General features: G+C 34.6%; 2 protein-coding genes across 2 annotated transcripts; both read right to left on the bottom strand.

The window, feature by feature from the left end:
* Nucleotides 1-1,595: 1,595 nt before the first annotated feature.
* LOC131666729 (uncharacterized) lies at nt 1,596-3,062 on the bottom strand. Its single transcript, XM_058939593.1, has 2 exons — nt 3,028-3,062; nt 1,596-2,841 (listed from the first exon to the last, which is right to left on the bottom strand). The coding sequence occupies exon 2, from the start codon at nt 2,824-2,826 to the stop codon at nt 1,699-1,701; it is 1,128 nt and encodes a 375-aa protein (XP_058795576.1). The 5' UTR covers nt 2,827-2,841; nt 3,028-3,062; the 3' UTR covers nt 1,596-1,698.
* Nucleotides 3,063-22,452: 19,390 nt separating this feature from the next.
* Nucleotides 22,453-24,094, bottom strand: LOC131666736 (uncharacterized). Its single transcript, XM_058939614.1, has 2 exons — nt 23,974-24,094; nt 22,453-23,696 (listed from the first exon to the last, which is right to left on the bottom strand). Exon 2 carries the CDS (start codon nt 23,679-23,681, stop codon nt 22,554-22,556), a length of 1,128 nt encoding a protein of 375 aa, XP_058795597.1. The 5' UTR covers nt 23,682-23,696; nt 23,974-24,094; the 3' UTR covers nt 22,453-22,553.
* Between the last annotated feature and the right edge of the window lie 514 nt (nt 24,095-24,608).

Raw genomic sequence — 24,608 nt, 5'->3', positions numbered from 1 at the left:
TTTTGTATCGCTTTTGATGTTTGTAGCACGGTCGACGTTACCGACTGAGAGGAAGAAATTTTTCTAGGTTTTCTTTTAAACAAATAAATTAACCAACTTGAAACTTTTTTCTGAATATCCATTCTTTATAATCAAACAGCAATAAACAACCGGCTTTTTAAAAATTATCTTGGAAATCGAAAAAAATAAATAAAAATTACAAGTAAAGTTTTAATTATTTTTTAATATCCAAACCAATTTGAAAAAATATGACTTTACCACTCTTTCTTTATAAGGTGAATGATGAAAAAATTTTAAGTTGATTAGCTTATTTGTATAAGAAAAAATATGGAAAAATTATTTTACTCAGTCGGTAACGTCAATAGAGCATAAACTGCGATAACCCAACCAATATATTTTCATGTCTTATACAAACATAATATGTCTTTATATAATAAAATATTATATTTGCAGTTTTGTGCACATGAGTATAAAATGCGCAAAATAGTAATTTTCTTTGAAAAACCGTACCTTGCAGACAAGGCAAAATGGCATATTGGACATTATTAGGCAAACGTACTTTTTCAATTTATCTCAAAACGTTTTCAAGCAATTCAAAACATGCTGCCAAGTATTTGGTAGTTAGCTTCCTCTGATAGTTATTATTCTTATAAATAAAATGTTCAATTTATACATTTTTTCATAATTTATACGTATTTTATAAATTATTCTGTTGTGTTTTTTTTGTGTGATTTCTCTTATTTGATGACAGAATGTTTTTATGAGAATTGTTCTTATATTAGATAAACGCGGATTAAAAGTATTTCCATTAGATATTCTCGCACCTTTGATATTAACGCAGTAAAACCAATATTTATACTATTTGACATGACAAAGTAAACCTTTGATCTAACTTTTTGCTGTATCTCCTCAAAATAATAATTAAATTTATTCAGGTCCAGTGACAAGCTCCATGATAGTTTTAATCACGTGTCAGACTGAAAACACACGCCAAGTTCCAATAAAATAACTCCGAAATCATACAAAAGCTTAATAGGAAACCACACATATAAAAATACGAAGAAATGCAATTTCATGTTTTCAAAAAATTCAATAAATTTTCAACTATAACTTCCACACAAAGAAAATAACACATAGATAGCTAGGCTTAACACATACGCCAAATTTCAACAAGATATATCTTCGAAATGATGTAAATACCATGCGCTACCGTACCTGGAGAAAAATAGTAAAAAAAAGTAGTAAAAATAGTAAAAAAGCGATAACAAGAAAACATAATCTTGTAGGCTTCTCATATAAAATATCACATAAAAGACATGAATAACTAAACTATTAAACGAGAGAAAAAAAATAATGAATCATTGTTACGAGATCAAGAAAACAGAATCAACATTTGTAGCGAAAAAAGATACTTTAAAATTCTACACGAATATTTTGTAATTTTGTATTTTTTCAGAACTAAACCTGTATACCATAATTTCGTAATTATTTCGATTTTACGAAATGCACTGGCTTATTAAATTCATTGCTTTTATCGTTTCATATTTAATGATGTATTAAAAAAAAAGAATAATGAAACAATGAAAAAATTCCAGGCTTTTCTTTATTTGATTTAGATATGGAACAATCTCAAAGCGCTCATCATAATGGTGTGTAGCTTCATATACAATGTAGATGTCCATTAGCACCTCATTGTCACTAAGAATCAGTACCTAATATATCTCCTGACCGAGTACATATAGCTCTATCAGTCGCATAAAAAGTATTGTTTGGAAATCCGAAAAATATCCATTTATTCCTATTTCGTGATTTACACTTGATCTCAACCGTGTCTTCTGTGGAATAATTATCTTTGCGATAAAAATTTTTTCGTCTAAATGTCCAGCAATCTTTTATATCTGTGCACTTAGCTTTAGCAAGCAAACAGCTAATTTGTCCTTCATAGTCAGATTGCACATACTTAATTATCATTGGTTCATTAAACGATGCTTCAGTTGAGTAAACTAACTTGTTTTTGTTATTGAATTGATCGCAATATATTTGATTGTTATGGCCAGAATTGCGGAACCAGCAAAAAGTCAAACCTGCCGAAGCCATTTGTAAAGTCCGATTCATACTTGGCACTGATATTATAGTATCCAATTCACCGCTAGCATAATTCATCCTTAGTACTTTGTAGAGTTGGTCTTGAAATCCACGGATAACAAAATCTTTGGATGACAATTGTTCGATACGTATGCTCGACCAATCGAGACCAACGTTAAATTTCTTTATGAATTTTACTTTAGGGTTAGTAAAATTAGCGTCTTGCAAACTATAGCTGTACCAGCATCGATAAATGGAGTGGATATTATTATTCATATTAGTAAATGAACAAGGATATTTGGAGTCATTAAAAAAAATATTCAATTCGTTAGTTGACGGAATAACAATGGCATTTTCCGCTACCACGTTAAGCTCAACTAGTATACAGTTACTCATATTCAGTACTACAATTTTGGTTTGGCGAAAAGAACCGTTAGTCATTTCGTCGTACCAAGAGAGCACAATTTTATCTTCATCCAGTCGCCTAAATGTCGTGATATTCATTGCAGCAACGACTGGGCGACTTACTAGTTGAAACAAACACTGTTTTACTGGAGTTCTACTATCGTAATAGATAGTTTCCACCTTGACGGGAAATATGTACTGCCATTCATCTTTTATTTCTCTGTAAAATAATCTGGCAACGGTGTCACCGAACATTTCAGGTGCTGTCAACCATTCATCAGCCGATCCGGGGTAGGCTACTAACCAGAGGATTACAAAAATTGCGTGTCCAAACATTTTCCAAAAGTGAAACTAGAAATAATAAATAATTGAGTAAATGAGTGTGATATTAAAAAAGTAACGGTGCTAATATTGACAATTGATTCAATTATTTACAAATCTTTCAATATGTTTAAGTCCATTCAACATTCATAATTCATAATTCTTCAAATAAATTTATTGAAATAATCTGTTTTTGAAGAAACATTTAAAACATACCGTAACTGTGTTACCTAGTGATAAGAAGTTAATCGAAATTGATCAAACGGTCAGGGAAATTTAGTTTTATATCACAACATAATATACTAACCTGCTTCTTATAACGCAAAAAACTATTGAAGAGGCAATTTTAACCAGAGTTATTTCAGTTTATATGTTAGAACACGTTGTGAATCTACCGTTTTGCGATAAGAATATACGAAAACTGTTTTATGATGTGAAATAGCACGAACAACTCAAAGACTTTTGCTCAACTACGTTCAAAATCGAATAAATATTAATGTTATAAATAAACGTAATTAGTCATAGCATATATGCCTAGCAATTTAAGAATTTTTCGTTGGCAATCAATCTATAGATAATCGATATATAAATACTTTTTTTATAATACTTGTCTATTTTTTTTATATAGAGGTAGCCTTATCAATAAATACATAAGCTTAGTATTTTCCCTGGTATTCGTACATTGAAATGGATATATCCAGATATTGTAATTTATGAAGCTCTGTACATTCATATATTTAATATTTATAGAAGATGTGTTGAAAAATACCTATAGTCATAGGATCATGCATATTCAATAAATTAATTATTCAGTTTTACCATTTTTCTTGCACCTTAGTCGCGAAAACATTTATTTATTTTTTATTTTAGTAGAATAAAAAAATAATATAACACTGTTCCAGCAATTCAATACTGTTTATTATCCGAAAACATATTGCCTTCCTTTCTTGAAGAAGCCTTGTTCATGAACATTTTCAAGTCCTTTTTTTATGTATATTTGCTATACAGGTTCCATTACACACGAATTAAAAAAATATATTAAGATGTCTACTTTTTCAAACTTTGGATAGTATTTCTACATAAGATTAACGCGACATAGATCAAAGAAATAATATGCGAAAACTATTCGTACAACTGAAAATGAAATAATTTATGAAATAATTTATGTAAACGTAATAGTATAGATTCGCTACGTATATATCTCTTCTAAATAAAAAAATGTATATTTAACTCAGACACAAAAGAATATTACTTTATAAAATTACATTATACCATAACGAATTGATTTTTCATCGAGATGAAGAAACAATCGTTATCTATATATCTATACGAGATATGTTCAAGAAGTAAGATGAATTTTTTAATTGGTCGGGCTATGTAGATTCGATCATTGATATTTCTTTTATTATGTTGTTATACATGTCCCTCACATATGCTTACAGTTTCTGTAAAAAACGCCGAGAGTAAGACCCTCAAACTGTACTCGAGATGTGTAGGCGACAAAATTTTGGGAAACGCAATAAAAATTTGACCAGCGCGTGAAGGTTGTAAGGGGCGAGAGTTCGAGCGATCCCAGTAGCGATAACGGTAATGAACGTTGGGCCTTCTCATTGGAAAAAGACAAGTGCGAGCCACGTGTGACACAGACGTGTCCCATCACATTTCTCTCTGGTTTTTCGAAGCCCTGCGCCGTAAGCCGTTCTCGAGTTCGTGCGCGGTTGATAAAATTAAGGAACCGTGATGCTTGGATGCACGTGCCTCGTCTTTTTGCCGCTCCTTGTCTTGCTCATGGACGTACGCGAGCGCTTTGAAAGCGTACTCGTGTCCGTGATGCCCCCATCAGCTCTGAGGAGTTATCTCCTGGAGGCTGTAGATTTGAGCATAATCAGCGTTAGGTAAATTGCATAAATACGAGAAGGGTAATCACATGTTACCCTAGACCGGCAGGCAAGCAGACAAGGGAGCGGATAAGCCAGAGTGAGGGCGAAAGACCGAATGGAGGGGGCAGACGAAGAAACTCGCGTCCGGACTGCGTGTAGAAGGCGTAGAAGGTTTCCGCGGTTTTGTTTTCAAAAATCTTTCGTTCGGCAAGCGTGCTGCGACCCAAGCGACAACCATATGCGCGACACATGTCTGACAGGGTATTAGATCAATTTTTTAGTGCAGGTAAGCGCTTGCGAAAACGGTCGCGTTTCATAAAATTCGAGTCCTATTGTAAACTGAGAAACTATCGGAGAAATTTGTAAAAGTAAATAATGTAAAAGATTGAGCGACGTGTGTGACTGCTGGCAGATCTTATCATCCGTTAGTTATAAATTTACGTATTTATAAATTAACGGGTAACGTAGTTATAAATTTACATCTCTTTCGTGACTCTTATACCCGTGTATCCAGTACGGGCGCATTTGAACGCGGTGTCTCGTGGCCTGGAAGCCCAATGAAAACGCATCGGCGAGCAGAAGGCTCCCCGAGTGCTATTAGACCTTGAGAAGGCATTTGTTGCCCGGGTATTGAAGGTCAACCATGGGATACGGTATGACAGCTGTGCACGCTGTCCAAGAGACCGTTCGCCACCGGGTGAAAGAATAGAATAGAATAGAATAAGCTTTATTAAGCCGTGGGGTATAACCCCGTAGGCTATGAGCAGAATACAATGCAGATACATTAAATTAGAGCGCAGTAATAAGCGATAAAGTAATACAAATAAATATTAATTTAAGATGAACATAAGTTAAACAATATAATTAAGGAGTATGAGTGTGAGATTATGAAGCATACATAGCAATAAATGATACAATATTCGCATGAGATGGAAAGAATAGCGATGTATTGATTGACAATAGGTTAGGTGACAAGATAGATGAGATCACAGAGCAGGGCGTACTAAATGGAATGTGATGAACTTAAGTGACTAGTGGTGAACAGGCAAGCATAACACAGTACGTTATGCTGAAGAGGCCAGAGTAAACACTAAATAAAATCACCGGCCAAAGAGGGTAATGGAGCCAGCAAACAAGTTAACAAGCATGGTGGTCAAGCAGATTCAAGACTAAGAACTAACTCGTAAGGCCTGGAGAGATGACGAAGTGACAGTGAAGGTAGATTGTGGATCAGGGTTGAAGTGTCGGTCGGTGTTACAACTTGGAATTGAATGGGGGAAAATTACAGACCAGGTAGCGACCAGGTGATAGGAGGTACTCTGATGAGGAAGTGAAGGCGGAGACGTTGAAAGGAAGAGGGATAGAAGGAAGTTTCAGGAGCAAGGGAAGATTTGTGAGGTGTTCGGCGTCCACCCTATGGCGAAAAAGGAGCTGTTCGATTACCATAAAATAGTCATAGAGCCAGCGCCTGAGCTCTACATAGCGAGTAATATCAAACTCAGTTATGGCCAGCTGGTTGAGAAGATACATGCCATAGGCCGCCGCCGAGAACCTCCAAGCCTCAGTTCTTGGAGCGGGATAGGAGAAGGCCATCGGGGGATTGCGGGAGGAGTGCTTAAGATTAGGAGGATTTGGGGTTTTGACATAAGTCGTAAGGTAGCACGGGTGTTGACAGTATACGGTTTTGTATGTACGAAGGATGAGAGAGATGTTGCGCTGACTCTCAAGAGATAGCCAGCCCAGACGCAATCTATGGAAGGATACATGGGAGTCAATGTTTGGTGTGGGGATGAAAGGAATAAAGCCTGTGATAAATCGGACGCAGGCATTGAAAGCTGTTTGAAGGGCCAGGGTTCTGGACTTATCAAGGTGCATGAAGGCTATGGAGGCGTAAGAAAAGTGGGGAAAGATCAAAGTTTGAACCAGGTATTTCCTTGTTTCAATGGTGAGTGATTTTCTGTAAAATTTAAGGGAATTTAGACCAAGGTGAACTCTCTTAACAATGTCGGAGATGTGGGGTTTCCATTGAAGGGTCGAGGTGATAGTAAGTCCAAGGCTTTTGACCGATGATGAGAATGGAATCTCAACATCATCAATCTTGAGCCTGGACAACGAGTTTAGGTCAATAGCGAGGACGTGAAGTTCGCTACCAACGATCATGACCTTTGTTTTGGCGACGTTGAGTTGGAGACCGTTCGCTCGCGCCCAGTCCGCCACCGCCTGTGCATCTAATTGGACCTTCTCAAGCCCCTCAACAATCTAGGAAGGGATGCAGTGAAGGTAAATCTGAGTATCATCAGCGTAAATTAGATGCTTGCAGAAAAAAAGAACTCGTGGGAGGTCATTAATGAAGATGGCAAACAGTAGCGGACCAAGGACGCTTCCCTGCGGGACACCCGTCCGGGCACGCTCCCACCGCGAAACAGTGTCCCCATGGTCAATGACAGCTTGCACCCTGTCGACAAGATAGCTAAAGAACCATCGTAAGACGGAGTCACCAACGTGACAAGCTCTGATCTTATTAATAAGCAAGTCATGTGGAATTCCGTCGAAGGCCTTTGAGAAATCAAAAAGGACAAGGATGGTAATTTGCCTCCTATCAATGGCAAACCTCATGTCGTCAAGGACGCCCACTAAAGCAGTCTCAGTAGAGTGTCCCTTACGGAAACCAGCCTGTCTGGGATCCAGAAGGTCATTAGCTTCCAAGTGGTCAGAGAATTGTCGGTGCAGTATTCGTTCAAGGATTTTTGAAGGTTCAGACAACTGTGCTATGGGCCTAGTATCAGAAGGAGACTGGGGTGATCTGACCTTAGAAAGAGGACGAATAAGGGTGCGCTTCCACGTGGCTGGGAAAGTAGACGTTTCAATGGACTTGTTATATATATCAGTAAGGTTGCAAGCTACGGTGTCAAGTCCAAGGAGAAGCATCCCTCCCGTAAGTCCATCACAACCCCTGCCCCTAGAACGCAACACCCTGATCTCGCTCTCAACATCAGCTTGTTTAATTTTTGAGAAGACAAAAGGAGGAAAAGTAAAGGTCAAATGCAAGGGGGAACTGCAGATATTGTCAAATGTAGTGAGGGTTAGGGCTGGAGATCTGTTGACAACTGTAGCAAAGTATTTATTGAGTTCGTCAGCTGAGAAAAAGAGCAGTGGTGACGGCAGAAGTCGATTGGTTAGGCCGATGTCATGGAGAGTCCTCCACTTGGATTTGGAGCTATTGGCGTGTTCAATATTATGACGGATATGGTTATTTTTCCCAGTATCGAGCTCGTTTGAAATGGCAGTTCTTAGGGAGCGATATTGTTGAAGGGCTAAGGATGAGTTGGAGGCTCGAAAGCGTTTGTAGGCTGCGTCACGGATCCGCATTTGGACACGCAGCTTATCAGTCACCCACGGCTTCTTTTTGGAGGAGATGGTAACCAGACGAGAAGGGGCTAGTTCGTCAAAAGCTCCACAAACCGCAAGGGTGAAAGTTCGCTCAAGTTGATCGACTGAGGGAGTGTCTCGACGAAGAGAATCACCCAGGTAATCCTGGGAGACCGAGAGCTTGGTGGTGATAAGAGAGTTCAGGACAGATTTATCAAGACGATGGAGAGAGCGGGAGGCAAAGGTTTTAGGTTGTTCTTGGGGCGAGTCAAAAAGTATTGAAAGCTCAATTAAGTCATGATAAGGTACAAATGGGGAGAGAGATTTGTTGAAACTAAGGATGTGAGTTGAGAGATTTGTTATGAAAAGATCCAGCGCTGTATGTGTGGTCACTTCACTCTCAGTAATGGGATGGTGTGTAGGCTCGGTGGAGACAACCCTAAGTGCGTGTGAATCGATGAGATCGCGCAATGCCAGGACGTGTGGAAGATGTGATGTAAGGTCGGAGTTGAAATCACCAGTGATAATGACATCGTTGAAGAGAGGAAGAAAAGAAGAGATGGTTTTGAAGAAAAATGATGGGATTTTGGCGGATGGACGGCGGTAGACAATTGCAAATAAAAGTTTTAGGTGGCTTTTATTTTGGATTTCGGCTATCATGAATTCAGGAGAGTTGTTAAACGTGGGATCAGAGGCAGCGAGTAATTTTACTGTCAAACTATTGCGGCAATAGAAGCCAACTCCACCACCCTCCTTGCCCTCGCGATCCAGTCGGAAAAAATTGTAATTGGCTAGTACGAGGTGGTCATCAGAGATGACATTACAAAGTTTGGTTTCGGAGATGGCAATAATGTCATATGAACTTGTATGTGCCTGTGCTTCTAGGAGAGAGAAATGCCACGGTACGTTTAGACCGTTTATGTTAATGTGCGCAACGGTCAGGGAAGATCGAGATGGGATGGAGGTGGTAACAGAATTATTTAGTGGGACCGTTGAATGTCATGAAGTTTGAGCTGGGTTACGGGTTGGCGACTGAGAAGAAGGGGCAGATAAAGTGAAGCTTGGTGTATTTGCAGCCGGTCGGATATGAAGATCAGAGCGAGGGAGTCGGAGATCGTGACGGGCACCGGTAAGAGGAGCGGAAGGCGCGGCCGAAGAGTGAGGGTGGCCTGGGACTCCCGCCGAGCATGCGACTGGTTAGCGAGATGCCAGCCTCGACAATCCACGTAGGTCAGCCTCAGACACAATAGGGATGAGCTCCGATTGCGGCGTGGCGCGGCAGAAGACCCGCAAGTTTCGCACCACAGGCCACGCGTATCCGAGGTCATCACTCACTTTTCTGGCCTTGGATAGCAGCTCGAAGACAGGCTTGGGGTAGATTGGACGCAGTAGTACCCGTAAACCACCTCCACAGCCAAAGATCGTCTGGGCAGTGTGCCCCTTCAGTCTGGACGAAAGCTTGATTATTCTGTCCCGAGAGGATGGCGAATCCAGCAGGAAGGTGAAGGACTTCCTTCGTGCACCTTGGGTCGAGTGAGAGAAGGACTGCGACTGATCCGTGGGCGCAGTAGAGCGAGAGGCAGCGGTGGGATTCCACTCCCTTGTCGCAATAATCGCAGGGAGGTTGTGCTCTCCACCAAAGCCCAGCGTAATGAGGACAGAAGTAGCGGCCTGGAAGAGGGAACCTTGAAATTCCGCTGGTAACCCATGAACCAAGATTTCAGGCTCGTCGACTATTGCGAAATGGACGTCACGCTCGCGAAACTCATCCTGCGTTTTAGTCCAGAGTCCGCAAAGTTTCTCAAAGCGCTCAGAATTGAGTTGGGCTTCCCTCGCATGCCGTTCCGCGTTAAGCTGCGACTCCCTGCGGAACCACTCAGGTACCTCAGACATTGCCGAATAATCGGAGTTCCGACCTGTAGTCGGAGGTAGCTCAGATCTGCAGGCTTTGGTGATCGGCAGCGGTGATGGCTGAGTTGGTGAGGCTAGACGTTTCCTGGCGTGTGTGATAATGGAGGGGGAGTGTCCTTTTGGCGTAGCGAAGATATCCAAGACGGTATTGGCTGAAGTAGTATCAACGTTCGGCGAGCGGTTGAGGCAGCAGTTAAATTCTGCAGAGTTGTGATTGGCTGGTCTTGAGTTGGGTGAAATGCAACAGTTGTGGTACAGGGAATTACAGGAGTTGCAGAGGAGGAGTTGATCAGGTCGTCGCACGATCAATCCGCACTTGGCACACACGCGGCTTGACATAAATAGGCGAGATAGGTTTAGAAAGAGATAAAGTGTCTATAATAATTTGAATGTTCGCGCGCAATTTCAAGTGGCGCGGATGCGCACGCAACCAACCAGCTATGATAAACTCGGTAGAGTGACCTCTACCGAGGAAAAGCGAATTATCACAGAGGGTGTGGCGGGAAATTCAAAATGCGCGCGAAGATGATGCTCACAGTAATGCGGAACGCGAAATAGAAATTAGGGGGAAAATTTGGCGCGGAAAATTCGCAAGATGACGCAACCCGACTTAAATATACGTTACAACTTAAGATTAAAATGAATGATTATGAAAATAACAATAAAGATGAAGATGTGAATTATACTAGATGAATCGAGGTGAGATGTAGTCTTAACAATTAAAATGATCGATTACAGGTTCGCAGTAATAACAAATAATAAAAGAAAAATGAACAATACAGAGTAGTGGCAAAATGTAGGTAGGACAAAATATTCCTCACTTAACCGACGAGAAAATAATTGTTCTAGCGATGATATTCGTTGTTGGTAGAGCTAGAACGGCCAGGTAAGTGATGAGATGTCCTGGTGCAATTGTGATTCAGCAATTGATTCTGTTAGTAGAGAGACGTATGCAGTGTTGATCCAGGTGAAAGAGGTTAGGTGATGCTGGTTGCACAAGTAATGCAAATTCCAGGGCAGAATGCAAATAATTATGCATGAAACAGCGTACACTTGTTAGCCCCGTGGAAGATGCACTACCTGGAACAGTTTGCTCGAAGGTGTGATGCCAGATGATTAGTTAAACTGAATTTGTTGAAGAGCCGTTGAAAAGATGCTGTGATGCTTACCAGAGAGAGAGAGAGAGAGAGAGATAGAATCGTTAAGATTAGAAGAACTACGGGGAGGAGCCCTATGGTAGTGGGGCTCCCCACCATTATCTGCCGAAGACTTGTAGCGCCTCTAGCGGAAGAATTCCGCCGTGCGGGGCAGAGAATGAAAGTCACGGTACTGTTGGTTCAGCCAGCAAGCGCACAAGTCGTTCACTCTTGCTCTCGTAAGTTAACACTTGTTCTTACTCTGTAAACCGAAGTAATAAAGAAAAACAAGAAAAATATATATCATTATTTCCTGCTCACCTCACCCTTTTCAGTTTCAGTCAGTTTGTATGTTTACTTTTTTTTGCGAGATAGAAACGTTAGACGTGTTTTTTGTACAGAGCGATTTTCTCCTGTTGAAAACAATGAATCGGTGAGTCTACTTTAAGTTAAAAAAATGTTTACAAGTCGTATAAGCTCTTTCAAGATGACCGAGAAGACACTGACGACGAACCCCGTTCTAGTCGTCCCAGCACTTCAATAACTGATGTTGAGTATTGAAGAAGTGAAACAAATGGTGTTAAAAAATCGTCAAATCACTATTAGAGAAGTGACTGAAGACGTCGGCATCTCTGTTAGCTCGTGCCATACAATTCTTTCCGAAGTTTTCGGCATGAAACGTGTAGCAGCAAAATTTGTTCCGAAACTTCTTCATTTTAAACAAAAGGACCGTCGAAGGAGCATCGCTCAAGAGCTGTTAAACTACGTCAATGATGATCCTGATGTGATCAAGAGTGATAACTGATGACGAATCGTGGGTTTATGGTTATGACGTAGAAACTAAAGCCCAATCGTCCTAATGCAAGACTCCAGAAGAACCAACACAGAAAAAAACACGTCAAGTTCGATCAAATATCAAGGTTTTGCTCACTGTTTTCTTTGATTATCGTGGCGAAGTACATCAAGAGTTCTTACCACAAGGTCGTACGATCAATAAAGAGTATTATGTTGAAGTTATGTGCCGTTTGCGAGAAGCATTATAAAAAAACGTTCGGAATTGTGGGAAAACAATTCATGGATTTTGCATCACGATAACGCACCTGCTCACTCATCGTTGCTTGTGACGAACTTTTTGGTGAAAAACAAAACCACAATTATGCTTCAGGCACCATATTCACCGTATTTGGTCCTCTGTGACTTTTTCCTGTTGCCAAAACTCAAGAAACCCATGAAAGGGCGGAGGGTTGGAACGATTGAGGAGATACAGAAAAAATCGCTAGAAGAACTCAAGGCTATACCAGAAAGTGCTTACCAGAAGTCCTTGGAGGATTGGAAACAATGTTGGCACAAGTATATTACATCTGAGGGGGATTATTACTTTGAAGAGGATAACATAAATATTAATGAATAAATAAATATTTTTTTATAAAAATAAAAATTCACCTTACTTTTTGAACACAACTTGTATATCTTTTATATAGTTTAAATATTTAGGTATTTCGTCTGCGTTCATAAGTGAAAAAAATGTTCGGAAAGTAATCAGATTATCGTTGAGAAGTACACATAATTATTATTTTCAATCCGTAAAGCTAGTTTGCAAAATAAAAATTCTAAGCTATATAGATCTTTTTGAGGGTAAGTACATCATTCTATTATGCGCAATATTTCGAAAATATGATTAAATTTTCATTTGGAAGCTACAACGATTAATGCTTAATAGAACTTTCAATTTGACATTCATAACATAGTCATTTCTGCTTGCCATTACAACGTTGATGTAGTTCATTAAAAATTTTGACAATTAATAGACGAGGTGAATAATTTCCTATAACAGTTTCTATATATTTGCTCTTTATTTGAACAACTGTAATTACGTATATTTATGAAAAAAATTGTAATTAATGTTATTACAATAAGAACCAAATTAAAAGTAACGAGTTATGTTCAGATTGATTCACTCATTCAGTTTTATAGCTTATGATCTAAAGATAAAGATTTCTAAATGTAATTTTGTATATTATTTTATTTTGATGTATTCTGCTCTTGAAAACTATGATTACTAATCTCAGAGCAATTTTAATGAATGTTAAGAATTATATGGAAAAATGAAATTCCTAATTTTTTTAGGAAAAAATTATTAATATAATATTGTTTAGACAGTAGTTGACATAATAAAATACTTTATACAGTCAGATACCTTTATCTTCAATGTGATGTACACAAAAACGATTATTCATGACTATGCTTTCTCTTTTTTTTATTATTGAAGTTAGGCCAAAATGATAACCATAGTTTAATTGTAGGTACACTCTCAGGCAATGCATTCTGTCCGAACGTTTTGAATTTGACTATTTAGATAAAAATAAATATAAGTTCCAAAGTTACGGAAAGTTTCCATGATTGAACGAAAAAAAAACAATTATCGCGGATGGAATCCACACATACACACACAAACACACACACACACACACAAATAAATTGATAGATTTGTAAGTGTACATTCTAATGTCGTTCTTAAAAATTAAAAATTCTGAAATATAAAAGATGCAGCCATTGGATAAATAAACAAATATCTGTTTTCACTACCGTATGTTATTTCATTAATGAAGTCAAAAGTTATGCAGTTGTCAGTGAAGATACTAAGCATGAATCCGCTCATGCTTTATTAGCCCTTGATACAATAGTTAGCCATTTGGAAAAGTCATACGGCACTTTTGAAAGCGTAACAATTTTGTCAGATGGAGCTGCTGCTCATTTCAAAAATTGCTTTTAACTTGTATGAATTTAAGAAGTCTTTACGTAGTAGAAGCTGGATTTTTTGTACTACGGATCATGGAAAGGGCGCAGTCGATGGTAGAGGAAGATTAGTAAAGCATTACGCTACAGTTCATAATCTTAAAAAAGATTTAAATGATAATATTCAAGATACCAATGCTTTTGTAACTGCCGTTCAAGAATATACAACATCCATAAAACTGTTATTATTAAACAGCGCAGAAGTACAGGATTTCAGATAGACAAACTTAATTGAATGGAAAAGAACTGTATAAGTAACGGGAATACAGATATGCTATATGTAGCGATGTGTTGTTAATGAAAATGTAAGAGAAGTTTTTATTGCTCGAACCGGTAATCATCCATTTAAGAAAATCGTCGTATGTTGATGAAATTCTGAAATATTCTTTTCAAAAATATCGTATAATTAATTAGGTAATAAAAAAATGTATTTAGTTAGTTTTATTTTTTATGTAAATAATTTTATGTTTTATTTAAATACTTAGGCCCCTGGAAAATCTTTGGTACATATCGTACTACTTCACCAACGTGTCAATGAGTATCCATTAGATAATCATCTTTTTATGATACTTGGGCTAAGGTAAGAGATGGAAAATTTTCCAGCTCCTCGCATCCATGATTGCAAAAGTTATCCATAGCGATAGCAAATTCTTTACTCTATTTCTGGGTAAAAACTTCTTTTCAGCAATTTCATGCCAGCATCTACAGATATAACCATTGAAAACCGACATAAATTTCCATATTTAAAACAAAATAATTTCAATATGAATTACTTTCAGTCAAATTCGCCGCGTTTAAATAGATACCAACAAGTTCTAAAAACATATCAGATTCAGCGATCATCGGCAACAGCTATGAGTGCGAAAAGGGAAGGAGAGAGACAAAATTAGCGTGCACCTGACAATTGGAAAATTCGGTAGCTAGTTCGCCGATTTTTGCGTGGGTTTTCCATCCTAATAATCGCGGGTGCGAAGTTCGAGTGCGGGAAGCGCCACCGCTTTATATTACGACGGATTGATGCCAATGGGCTCCGATTTTGATTTAGTTTAGTTTCTTTTATACTTAATTTCCGGGTTTAAGTTTTGATTTTGTTCATTTTTCTTTCTTTTTTGTAATTTTGTTACTTTGATTTCTGCTTTTTCTATTTTGATTCTTTCATTAGTTGTAAGCTTTTTTATCTTTTATTTGTTGTTATTTTCCTTGTAAATATATGATAGTTGAGTTACATGAGTGTCACTATGATTTACCTTATACTCGATCCACATCCTATATTGTTATATCGTACGCGATTAACATACATGCCCAAAGTATTATTTAGCCGTGGGAGCATTCGCGTCTATCGAATCGATCCTTTTTTTTATTTAAATATTGTGCGGAGGGCCACGGGCATAACCATCGCTGGTTTTCAGGACCGTATTTTTCCGTCACAAGGTTTGCATCTATAATGTTAAAGAACCAACTTAATTTTCATTCTCCACTGTCTATTTTCAACTGTAATTTATCTCTTTATTTCTCTCTTGCAAGAAATCTAACATATGATTCATCGATTTTGAAATACCAAAAAGCATTTATGTTCGTTTCCATAAATTTGGCAGTTTTAAATATTTTCATTGTATCGTCAACCATATCCTTTGTTTTACTCTTCGTGAACAAAATATTATCGGCTATAAAAACTCTACTTTGTAAGAAAATGAAAATGTTTTTTCGTGAATATAATCGTTGCATCTCAACCAGAGATATGTGACGAGCTAATTGTAAGTTTTATTTATAAAAAAGGACGATCGTCTACTTTTAGATATTCATTTATTTTTTAATATTTGGATTCGCTTTCTTTTCTGTTTAACATTATTCCATAGCTTAGTAGGTTAATTGTTGTAGATCTCATGTAGCGTCATCTATTGACATTTTCCTCTGTAAAAAGAGAAATTGAATAATCGATTACGGGTTTTCATCTGCTTCATTTGAAAAAGTAAAATAATTTATCATATTCGATCTAATTTTTATTGTATCTAATGTATTTTGTGTTACATTTTTTAAAATTATGGATAAATTTTGTATATAATTAGTATATAATCGTATGAATAATCCAAAAATATTATTTTTCAGATTTTTAGAGACGCTTTCTTACTAGTAAGTACCTAAAATATAAGTTATTTTTTAATGCGGTTTTATGTAAATATTTTGATAACAAATCAATTATTAAAATACTGCAGTACGCTTTGACAAATGAATACACACTGATTTAGTGTGTTCCAAAGCCTTACGATCAACTTAATCGATGTCTTCTATTTTGTAATTACCTACAGGTAAGTCAATAATTTGTTTGTCTACGTTAAGTTTATTGTTGTATACCTCGATATTGGGAATAAAGTTGAATGTGAAAAGTTTCACTAACAGCATAATTTTTCTCTAGTGATAATTCGATTAGTAGAATATCTTGTGCTTCTAGCAGGGAAGAAGTGTCCAAAAGAATAAAAGTTAATAATTCTTCCATGACTGTTCGTATAAGACCGATGAGTTTTTTGTAATTTATTTACTTATATGCTCTACATAGAAACTTATATGATCTACATAAAAATCATGATATCCTTTTGGATTATAGTGGAACTTAATAATACCGAGGTATGTCATAAGATCTCGTAGAATTCTAATATCGCTGAAACTGTCAAAATACCTGACATAGATTTTAATATTTTTATACGCTAGCCAGTGAAAATATCATACTCCATCACATCATTAAAATTGATTATAGCTAATTTGCAATAATGAGGTTCAGATTTTGTTATATATTTTCTAACAAATACTTCTCAGAAAATCACAAGTATATTTAACTTTGACCATACTTCATCAATTCGCCATTCGTAAGGACTCATTAGATAAGGTTACTTTGAAGTTTTTTTAAAAACATTCATCTATGTAAAGTCTGTAAAATTCAAGTTCTTTTTTTTTATATAGTATGTATCAAATATAAGTCTTTTCTTAAAACATTTCTATCATTTTATTATCCCCGTTACTCTCTTCCAATTCTCGTTTTGTTGCCTTTGTATCTTTTATAGCTTTGTCGATACCCACGGCTTTTTCTATCAATAAACTTAAATCAAAATATAGGTTTCTATTTACTTATTATCCCTCAACTGGAATACACTGATTGCTTAAAATATACATACTTTATTTATATTAATTTGAGTGAATTAATAGAAATAATGAAAAATATATAGGACGTACATAGTCTGTCACTGTTTTTTATTGTTAAAGAATATTCAGGCTACTTTACGTACATTTAACAATGAAAATAACTCTGAAATGGCTAAAAATAAGATAATACGCAGAAAGTAGCTTAATTTTCAGAATCATTCTGTAAGAGTAAAAAATGTTTGAAATTACAAATTATTGAAAGAGTTGCAAAAATTGGAATATTTTACAAATATTTTAAATAATCGAATCCGACTTAAAAAACAATTTCTTTTATTACTAAAAATAAAAAATTTTTCAATTGTAAAGCCTACATTAACACTATTAAGATGCCACATAGATATTACCTGTAATGGTTACGTAGTATATTTCAAGTGCCTGCATGCGGCAACTCGTTATACATACGTATTATTATTTGAGATTAGAGTAATCGTGTATTCACGACAATTGGAATAAGCAGTAACAGCTTGGAAAGTTTTTATGCGTATCTTCAATTTCGTATCTTTGACAGCTAATTGTTTTTCGGTTATTTAAATTTCTTTATACGATTATCCTGTGTATATTATTATTATATATTTATAGCTCGAGTCATTAAATACTCGGTTATCATCCTGTCTTCAGTCAAAGAAGCTATATTTATAACAGGCATGATTTTTTATATATTTTCTTTGAATAATAATAATTTCTATAAGTTACGTTTGACATTTCTGAGGAGATATTTTTTCTTTGTTTTTAATACACTTTGATAATTCTATTTAAACAATAAATCTAGTTGATGTTGCTGATAGTATTTATTTTTCATTGACAGTATTTTAGTACAATTTTAGTTTTGTGAACTTCGTAGCACATTCCCTGTCACATGCTTTTTCCAATTTTAGGAAAAAATCTGGAAAGCACAAAAGTTTCATATACTATATAGGCGAAAAATTATTTCAGCTTTAAAATTCCAACGTGGTTGTTTTGTGTGAGTCCAAAGCTTTTAAAAAAACTATTGCAGACTGAACGAAAACTAAAATATATATATTTTATTAACAATAAAATAATGATAAAAAATCAAATTTGTTTAACCCTCATGAAACTCTGTATAGTTTTCGAACTGCTTATCGCATCTTAAAAATGTCAACGATATTTGAAAGCTTATGCTTTTAGCTTGAAAATGCCCATTCAAGCAAGTTCATCTATTGTATTTCGTATTATATTTCTTAAAATTACGGATAAATTTCGTATATAATTAGTATCTAATCGTATGGATAATCCTAAAATATTATTTTCCAGACTTTTACAGACGCTTTCTTGCCACTAAGTATCTACAATATAAGTTATTTTTTAATGAGGTTTTATGTAAATATTTTAATGACAGATCAATTAAAAAAATACTGCAGCAAGTTTTGACAAAAAAAAACAAGCTAACAGACACTTTCAAGCTAAAAGCATAAACTTTCAAATGTCGTTGACATTTTTAAGATGTGATAACCGGTTCAAAAACTATACAAAGTTTCATGAGGGTTACACTATGTGATTTTTTTATCAATATTTTATTGTTAATAAAATATATATTTATAAGTTTTTTTGTCCGCAATGGTTTTTTTGGAAAGCTTTAGACTCACAGAAGACGATCACGTTGGAATTTTAAAACTGAGATAATTTTTGCCAATATATAAAACTTTTATGCTTCCCAGATTTTTTCCTAAGATTGGCATGTAACGGGGAATTTTTTTATTAATTAAAGAAATTTTTTTTTAGAAGAACTATACAACATTATTATGTGAAATTTGAAGACAACTTAATTTCAACCTTTTAAAATGTAAAGAAATTTTTTTAATTGCAAAATTTGAATTTGTCGACATGCTAATTACCTATAATTCGGGAGGAATTTTTTTATTTTTCCGATTTTATGCCGATCTTTGCATTTGAAGCATCATTCTGAAATATAGGATATAATTGTTCAGTGAACAGTTAATGTTTTCCATCCCCATAGACTTATTTTCACCAGATTACAACTAATAGCAAGAAAATGTCGAACATTTGGAAAAATCCTGAAAATATTTTTTTCATTCTTATTACAAAACAATTGTTAATTAATTTTCCTCAAATCCTTTAAGTTCAACTAGATGACAATTAAATTACCTTTAAAATGGCGTTTTTTTAATGAAAAGATGAAATCTCGCTGAATAACCAATGGCATAAAGTCGGAAAATCAAGAAAATCTAATTTTCGATAAAACTCGTTTAAAATTTTCGGCGCGGAAAAAATGCATTTTTTAAGACATTTACCGTTCCGGATCGTTTTCTTTCATTAATCAACAATAATCCATTTAAAGCGAGAAGGACATAAAATATTTTCAATATTTTCCGTCCCCTACCGGAACTAGAAACCAAATCCTAAACACTTTATTAGGGAGTATGCACCTGGTTACCCACTCGTCGCGGTCCGAAGCGCGGTCACTCAAACTGCACTAGCAAGTTAATGACTTGAAATTTTGCTCTGAAATTTTGACACCGTATTTCTTAAACATTATAGATTTAATTAATGAAATTTAAATAAATACGATTTTTTGATCGATCTGTATGAATATCCCCCTTAAAAGACCCTTTAATTATTACCCTTTTATTTCTTTTATATAAATTTGTAATTCTCCTTTTTACATTCCTTCTACGTCAATAATATCTTTTTTTTGCATTTATTAATAATTTTACCCAATTCTTTATATAATTCATTTTTTAGCTCTTTTGTATCGATATGAATCGTTTGACTAAATTTTGAGTATTCACAATTTCATACTTATAATTTATAATTTGTGCATACATTCTTCTGTCTTAGTAAACTCAGCTATCAATTTTGAAGGAAAAGTTTTTATTTTTTTTGTATCGCTTCTGATGTTTGTAGTAGTGATGGGCGATTTTAATCGATGTTTAATAATCGTCCGATTATATTTGTACATAATCGATTATCGAGTCGAATATTTGAGCCTCCGATTAATCGTAGGTCGATTCATTTTTAACTCGTAATCGAAATTGAAGTAAAATTTCGCGTGCGCGACAAAAATTATTTTTAATTTTTTGGTTATGGAAGACTAGTCAATTAAATCCCAACCCACCCCGGTGACATTGGAAAATCAAAGATATTCAATTAATTATTCAATTAATTATGTGTGATTATAATATTGGTTTTAATTTTAAAATAATAAATTATTTGATCATTTCTATTTTAAGAAGTAGTAAGTAAAAAAAAATATTTATTTTATTATAGTATACTGAATATATTTTAACTGAATTTAATATACATCAAGCTTCAACGAGTTTTATTTTACTAATGAATTTTTTCAACGTCTAGAATGAGGATCAAAACACTGGAAACAATGAAAATATTAAAATATCTGGATAAGACGATATTCACTAATAAAACTGAAAAATAAAAAGAAAGATAAATCTCGATGGAAATTATGCAAAAACCTGTGATTGAGCTTATAACGTGTTGTAATTGATCATATTGGGATTATCAATTTGTATATGTCACTTACGTTGTGCACCTAGTCTTTTTCATTTTACTCAAACTCAAAAATAAAAGTTCCATGAAAAAATTTATTGTAATTAATTGGGTCCATGATCAATTTCATTATTGTATAGTAGAACTTTGAAAATAATAACAGTTGGATTCGATAAATTTCGTTCTTTAACAAACACTGTATAAATTATAGTTATTTAAATGTTTCCGCCGATTAATCGATTATCCGATTGGAATAGAGTTTGGTAATCGATTGTGTTCGTTCGATTACTTTTGTGATAAACGTCCACCACTAGTTTGTAGCACGGTTGACGTTACCGACTGAGCGGAAGAAATTTTTCTAGGTTTTCTTTTAAACAAATACTGAATTAATCAACTTGAAACTTTATCAGAATATCCATTTTATCTAAACGAAGAGCAATAAACAACTGTCTTTTTCAACATTATCTTGGAAATGGAAAAAAATAAATAAAAATTGAAAGTAAAGTTTTAATTTTTTTTCATTTTGAAAAAATACAACTTTACCATGGATGATATGAAAAAATTTTAAGTTGACTAGTATATTTGTATAAGAAAAAATCTGGAAAAATTTTTTTGCTCAGTCGGTGATACCAATAGAGCATTAATTGCGATAACCCAACCGATATATTTACACGTCTTATATAAATATAATATGTCTTTATATTATAAAATATTGTATTTGCAGTTTTATGCACATGAGTATCAAATGCGTAAAATAGTCATTTTCTTTGAAAAACCTAACCTTGCAGACAAGGCAAAATGGCATTTTCGACATTATTAGGCAAACGTACTTTTTCTATTTATCTGAAAACGTTTTCGAGCAATTCAAAAAATGCTGTCAAGTCTTTGGTAGTTACCTTCCTCTGATAATGTTATTATTCTTATAAATAAAATGTTCAATTTATACATTTTTTCATAATTTATTCGTATTTTATAAATTATTCTGTTGTGTTTTTTTTGTGTGATTTCTCTTATTTGATGACAGAATGTTTTTATGAGAATTGTTCTTATATTTGATAAACGTGGATTAAAAGTATTTCCATTAGATTTTCTCGCACCTTTGATATTAACGCAGTAAAACCAACATTTATACTATTTGACATGACAAAGTAAACCTTTGATCTAACTTTTTGCTGTATCTCCTCAAAATAATAATTAAATTTATTCAGGTCCAGTGACAAGCTCCATGATAGTTTTAATCACGTGTCAGACTGAAAACACACGCCAAGTTCCAATAAAATAACTCCGAAATCATACAAAAGCTTAATAGGAAACCACACATATAAAAATACGAAGAAATGCAATTTCATGTTTTCAAAAAATTCAATAAATTTTCAACTATAACTTCCACACAAAGAAAATAACACATAGATAGCTAGGCTTAACACATACGCCAAATTTCAACAAGATATATCTTCGAAATGATATAAATACCATGCGCTACCGTACCTGGAGAAAAATAGTAAAAAAAAGTAGTAAAAATAGTAAAAAAGCGATAACAAGAAAACATAATCTTGTAGGCTTCTCATATAAAATATCACATAAAAGACATGAATAACTAAGCTATTAAACTAGAGAAAAAAAACGATGAATCATTGTTACGAGATCAAGAAAACAGAATAAATATTTATAGCGAACAAAAATACTTTAAGATTCTACATGAATATTTTGTAATTTTGTATTTTTTCAGAACCAAACCTCTGTACCATAATTTCGTAATTATTTCGATTTTACGAAATGCAATCGTTTATTAAATTGATTGTGTTTAACGTTTCATATTTACTGGTGTATTAAAAAAAAAGAAATAATAAAACAAAGAAAAAGTTCCAGGCTTTTCTTTATTTGATTTAGATATGCAACAACCTCAAAGCGCTTATCATAGTGGTGTATAGCTTCATATACAATGTAGATGTCCATTAGTATCTCATTGTCACTAAGAATCAGTACCTAATGTATCTCCTGACCGAGAACACATAGCTCTATCAGTCGCATAAGAAGTATTGTTTGCAAATCCGAAAAATATCCATTTATTCCTATTTCGTGATTCACACTTGATCTCAACCGTGTTTTCTGTGGAATAATTATCTTTGCGATAAAAATTTTTTCGTGTAAATGTCCAGCAATCTTTTATATCTGTGCACTTAGCTTTAGCAAGCAAACAGCTAATTTGTCCTTCATAGTCAGATTGCACATACTTAATTATCATGGGTTCATTAAACGATTCTTCAGTTGAATAAACTAACTCGTATTGGTTATTGAATTGATCGCAATATATGACATTGTTATAGCCAGAATTAAGGGACCAGCATAAAGTCAAACCTGTCGAAGCCATTTGTAAAGTCCGATTCATACTTGGTATTGACAGCAGAGTATCCAATTCACCGCTAGCATAATTCATCCCTAGTACTTTGTAGAGGTTGCCTTGAAATCCACGGATAACAAAATCTTTGGATGACAATTGTTCGATACGTATGCTCGACCAATCAAGAGCAACGTTAAATTCCTTTATGAATCTTACTTTAGGGTTGGTAAAATTAGTATCTTGCAAACTATAGCTGTACCAGCATCGATGAATGGAGTGGATGTTATTATTCATATTAGTAAATAAACAAGGATATTTAGAGTCATTCAAAAAAATATTCAATTCGTCAGTTGACGGAATAACAATAGCATTTTCCGCTGCCACGTTAAGCTCAACTAGTATACAGTTACTCATATTCAGTACTACAATTTTGGTTTGGCGAAAAGAACCGTTAGTCATTTCGTCGTACCAAGAGAGCACAATTTTATCTTCATCCAGTCGCCTAAATGTCGTGATATTCATTGCAGCAACGACTGGGCGACTTACTAGTTGAAACAAACACTGTTTTACTGGAGTTCTACTATCGTAATAGATAGTTTCCACCTTGACGTGAAATATGTACTGCGATTCATGTCTTATTTCTGTGTAAAATAATCTGGCAACGGTGTCACCGAACATTTCGGGTGCTGTCAACCATTCGTTAGCCAATCCAGGGTCGGCTACTAGCCAGAGGATTACAAAAAGTGCGTATCCAAACATTTTACAAAAGTGAAACTAGAAATATTAAATAATTGAGCAAATGAGTGTGATATTAAAAAAGTAACGGTACAAATATTGACAATTGATTCAATTATTTACAAATATTTCAATATGTTTAAGTCCATTCAACATTCATAATTCATAATTCTTTAAATAATTTTTTTGAAATAATCTGTTTTGAAAGACACATTTATATCATACCGTAACTGTATTACCTACTGATAAGAAGTTAATCGAAATTGATCAAACGGTCAGGGAAATTTAGTTTTATATCACAACATAATATACTAACCTGGTTCTTATAACACAAAAAAATATTCAAGAGGAATTTTAAATCAGAGTGATTTCATTTTAGATGTTAGAACACGTTGTGAATCATAATGTACCGTTTTGCGATAAGAATATACGAAAACTGTTTTATGATGTGAAATAGCACGAACCACTCAAAGACGTTTGTTCAACTACGTTCAAAATCGAATAAATATTGATGTTATAAATAAACGTAATTATTCATAACATATTTGCCTAGCAATTTAAGAATTTTTCGCTGGCAATTAATCTATAGATAATCGATATATAAACACTTTCTTTACAATACTTGTCTTTTTTTTTGACATAAAGATAGCCTTATCAATAAATACATAAGCTTAATATTTTTCCCGGTACTCGTACATTGAAATGAATATATCCAGATATTGTAATCTGTACATTCATATATTTAATATTTAAAGAAGATATGTTGAAAAATACCTATAGTCATAGGATCATGCATATTCAATAAATTAATTATTCAGTTTTACCATTTTTCTTGCATCTTAGTTGCGAAAACATTGATTTATTTTTTATTTTAGTAGAATAAAAAAATAACATCAAACTATTCCACCAATTCAATACTGTTTATTAACCGAAAACATATTGCCTTGCTTT

This window comes from Phymastichus coffea, unplaced genomic scaffold (assembly GCF_024137745.1).
Source record: "Phymastichus coffea isolate CEN01 unplaced genomic scaffold, Cenicafe_Pcof_1.1 PCOF00060, whole genome shotgun sequence".
NCBI lineage: Eukaryota > Metazoa > Arthropoda > Insecta > Hymenoptera > Eulophidae > Phymastichus > Phymastichus coffea.
The sequence above is the reverse complement of the archived record's forward strand: the minus strand, read 5'-3'. Positions and strand labels throughout refer to the sequence as shown.

Coding starts and splice junctions, on each gene's coding strand:
- LOC131666729 (XM_058939593.1), bottom strand. CDS start 2,826: ATGTTTGGACACGCAATTTTTGTAATCCTCTGGTTAGTAGCCTACCCC.
- LOC131666736 (XM_058939614.1), bottom strand. CDS start 23,681: ATGTTTGGATACGCACTTTTTGTAATCCTCTGGCTAGTAGCCGACCCT.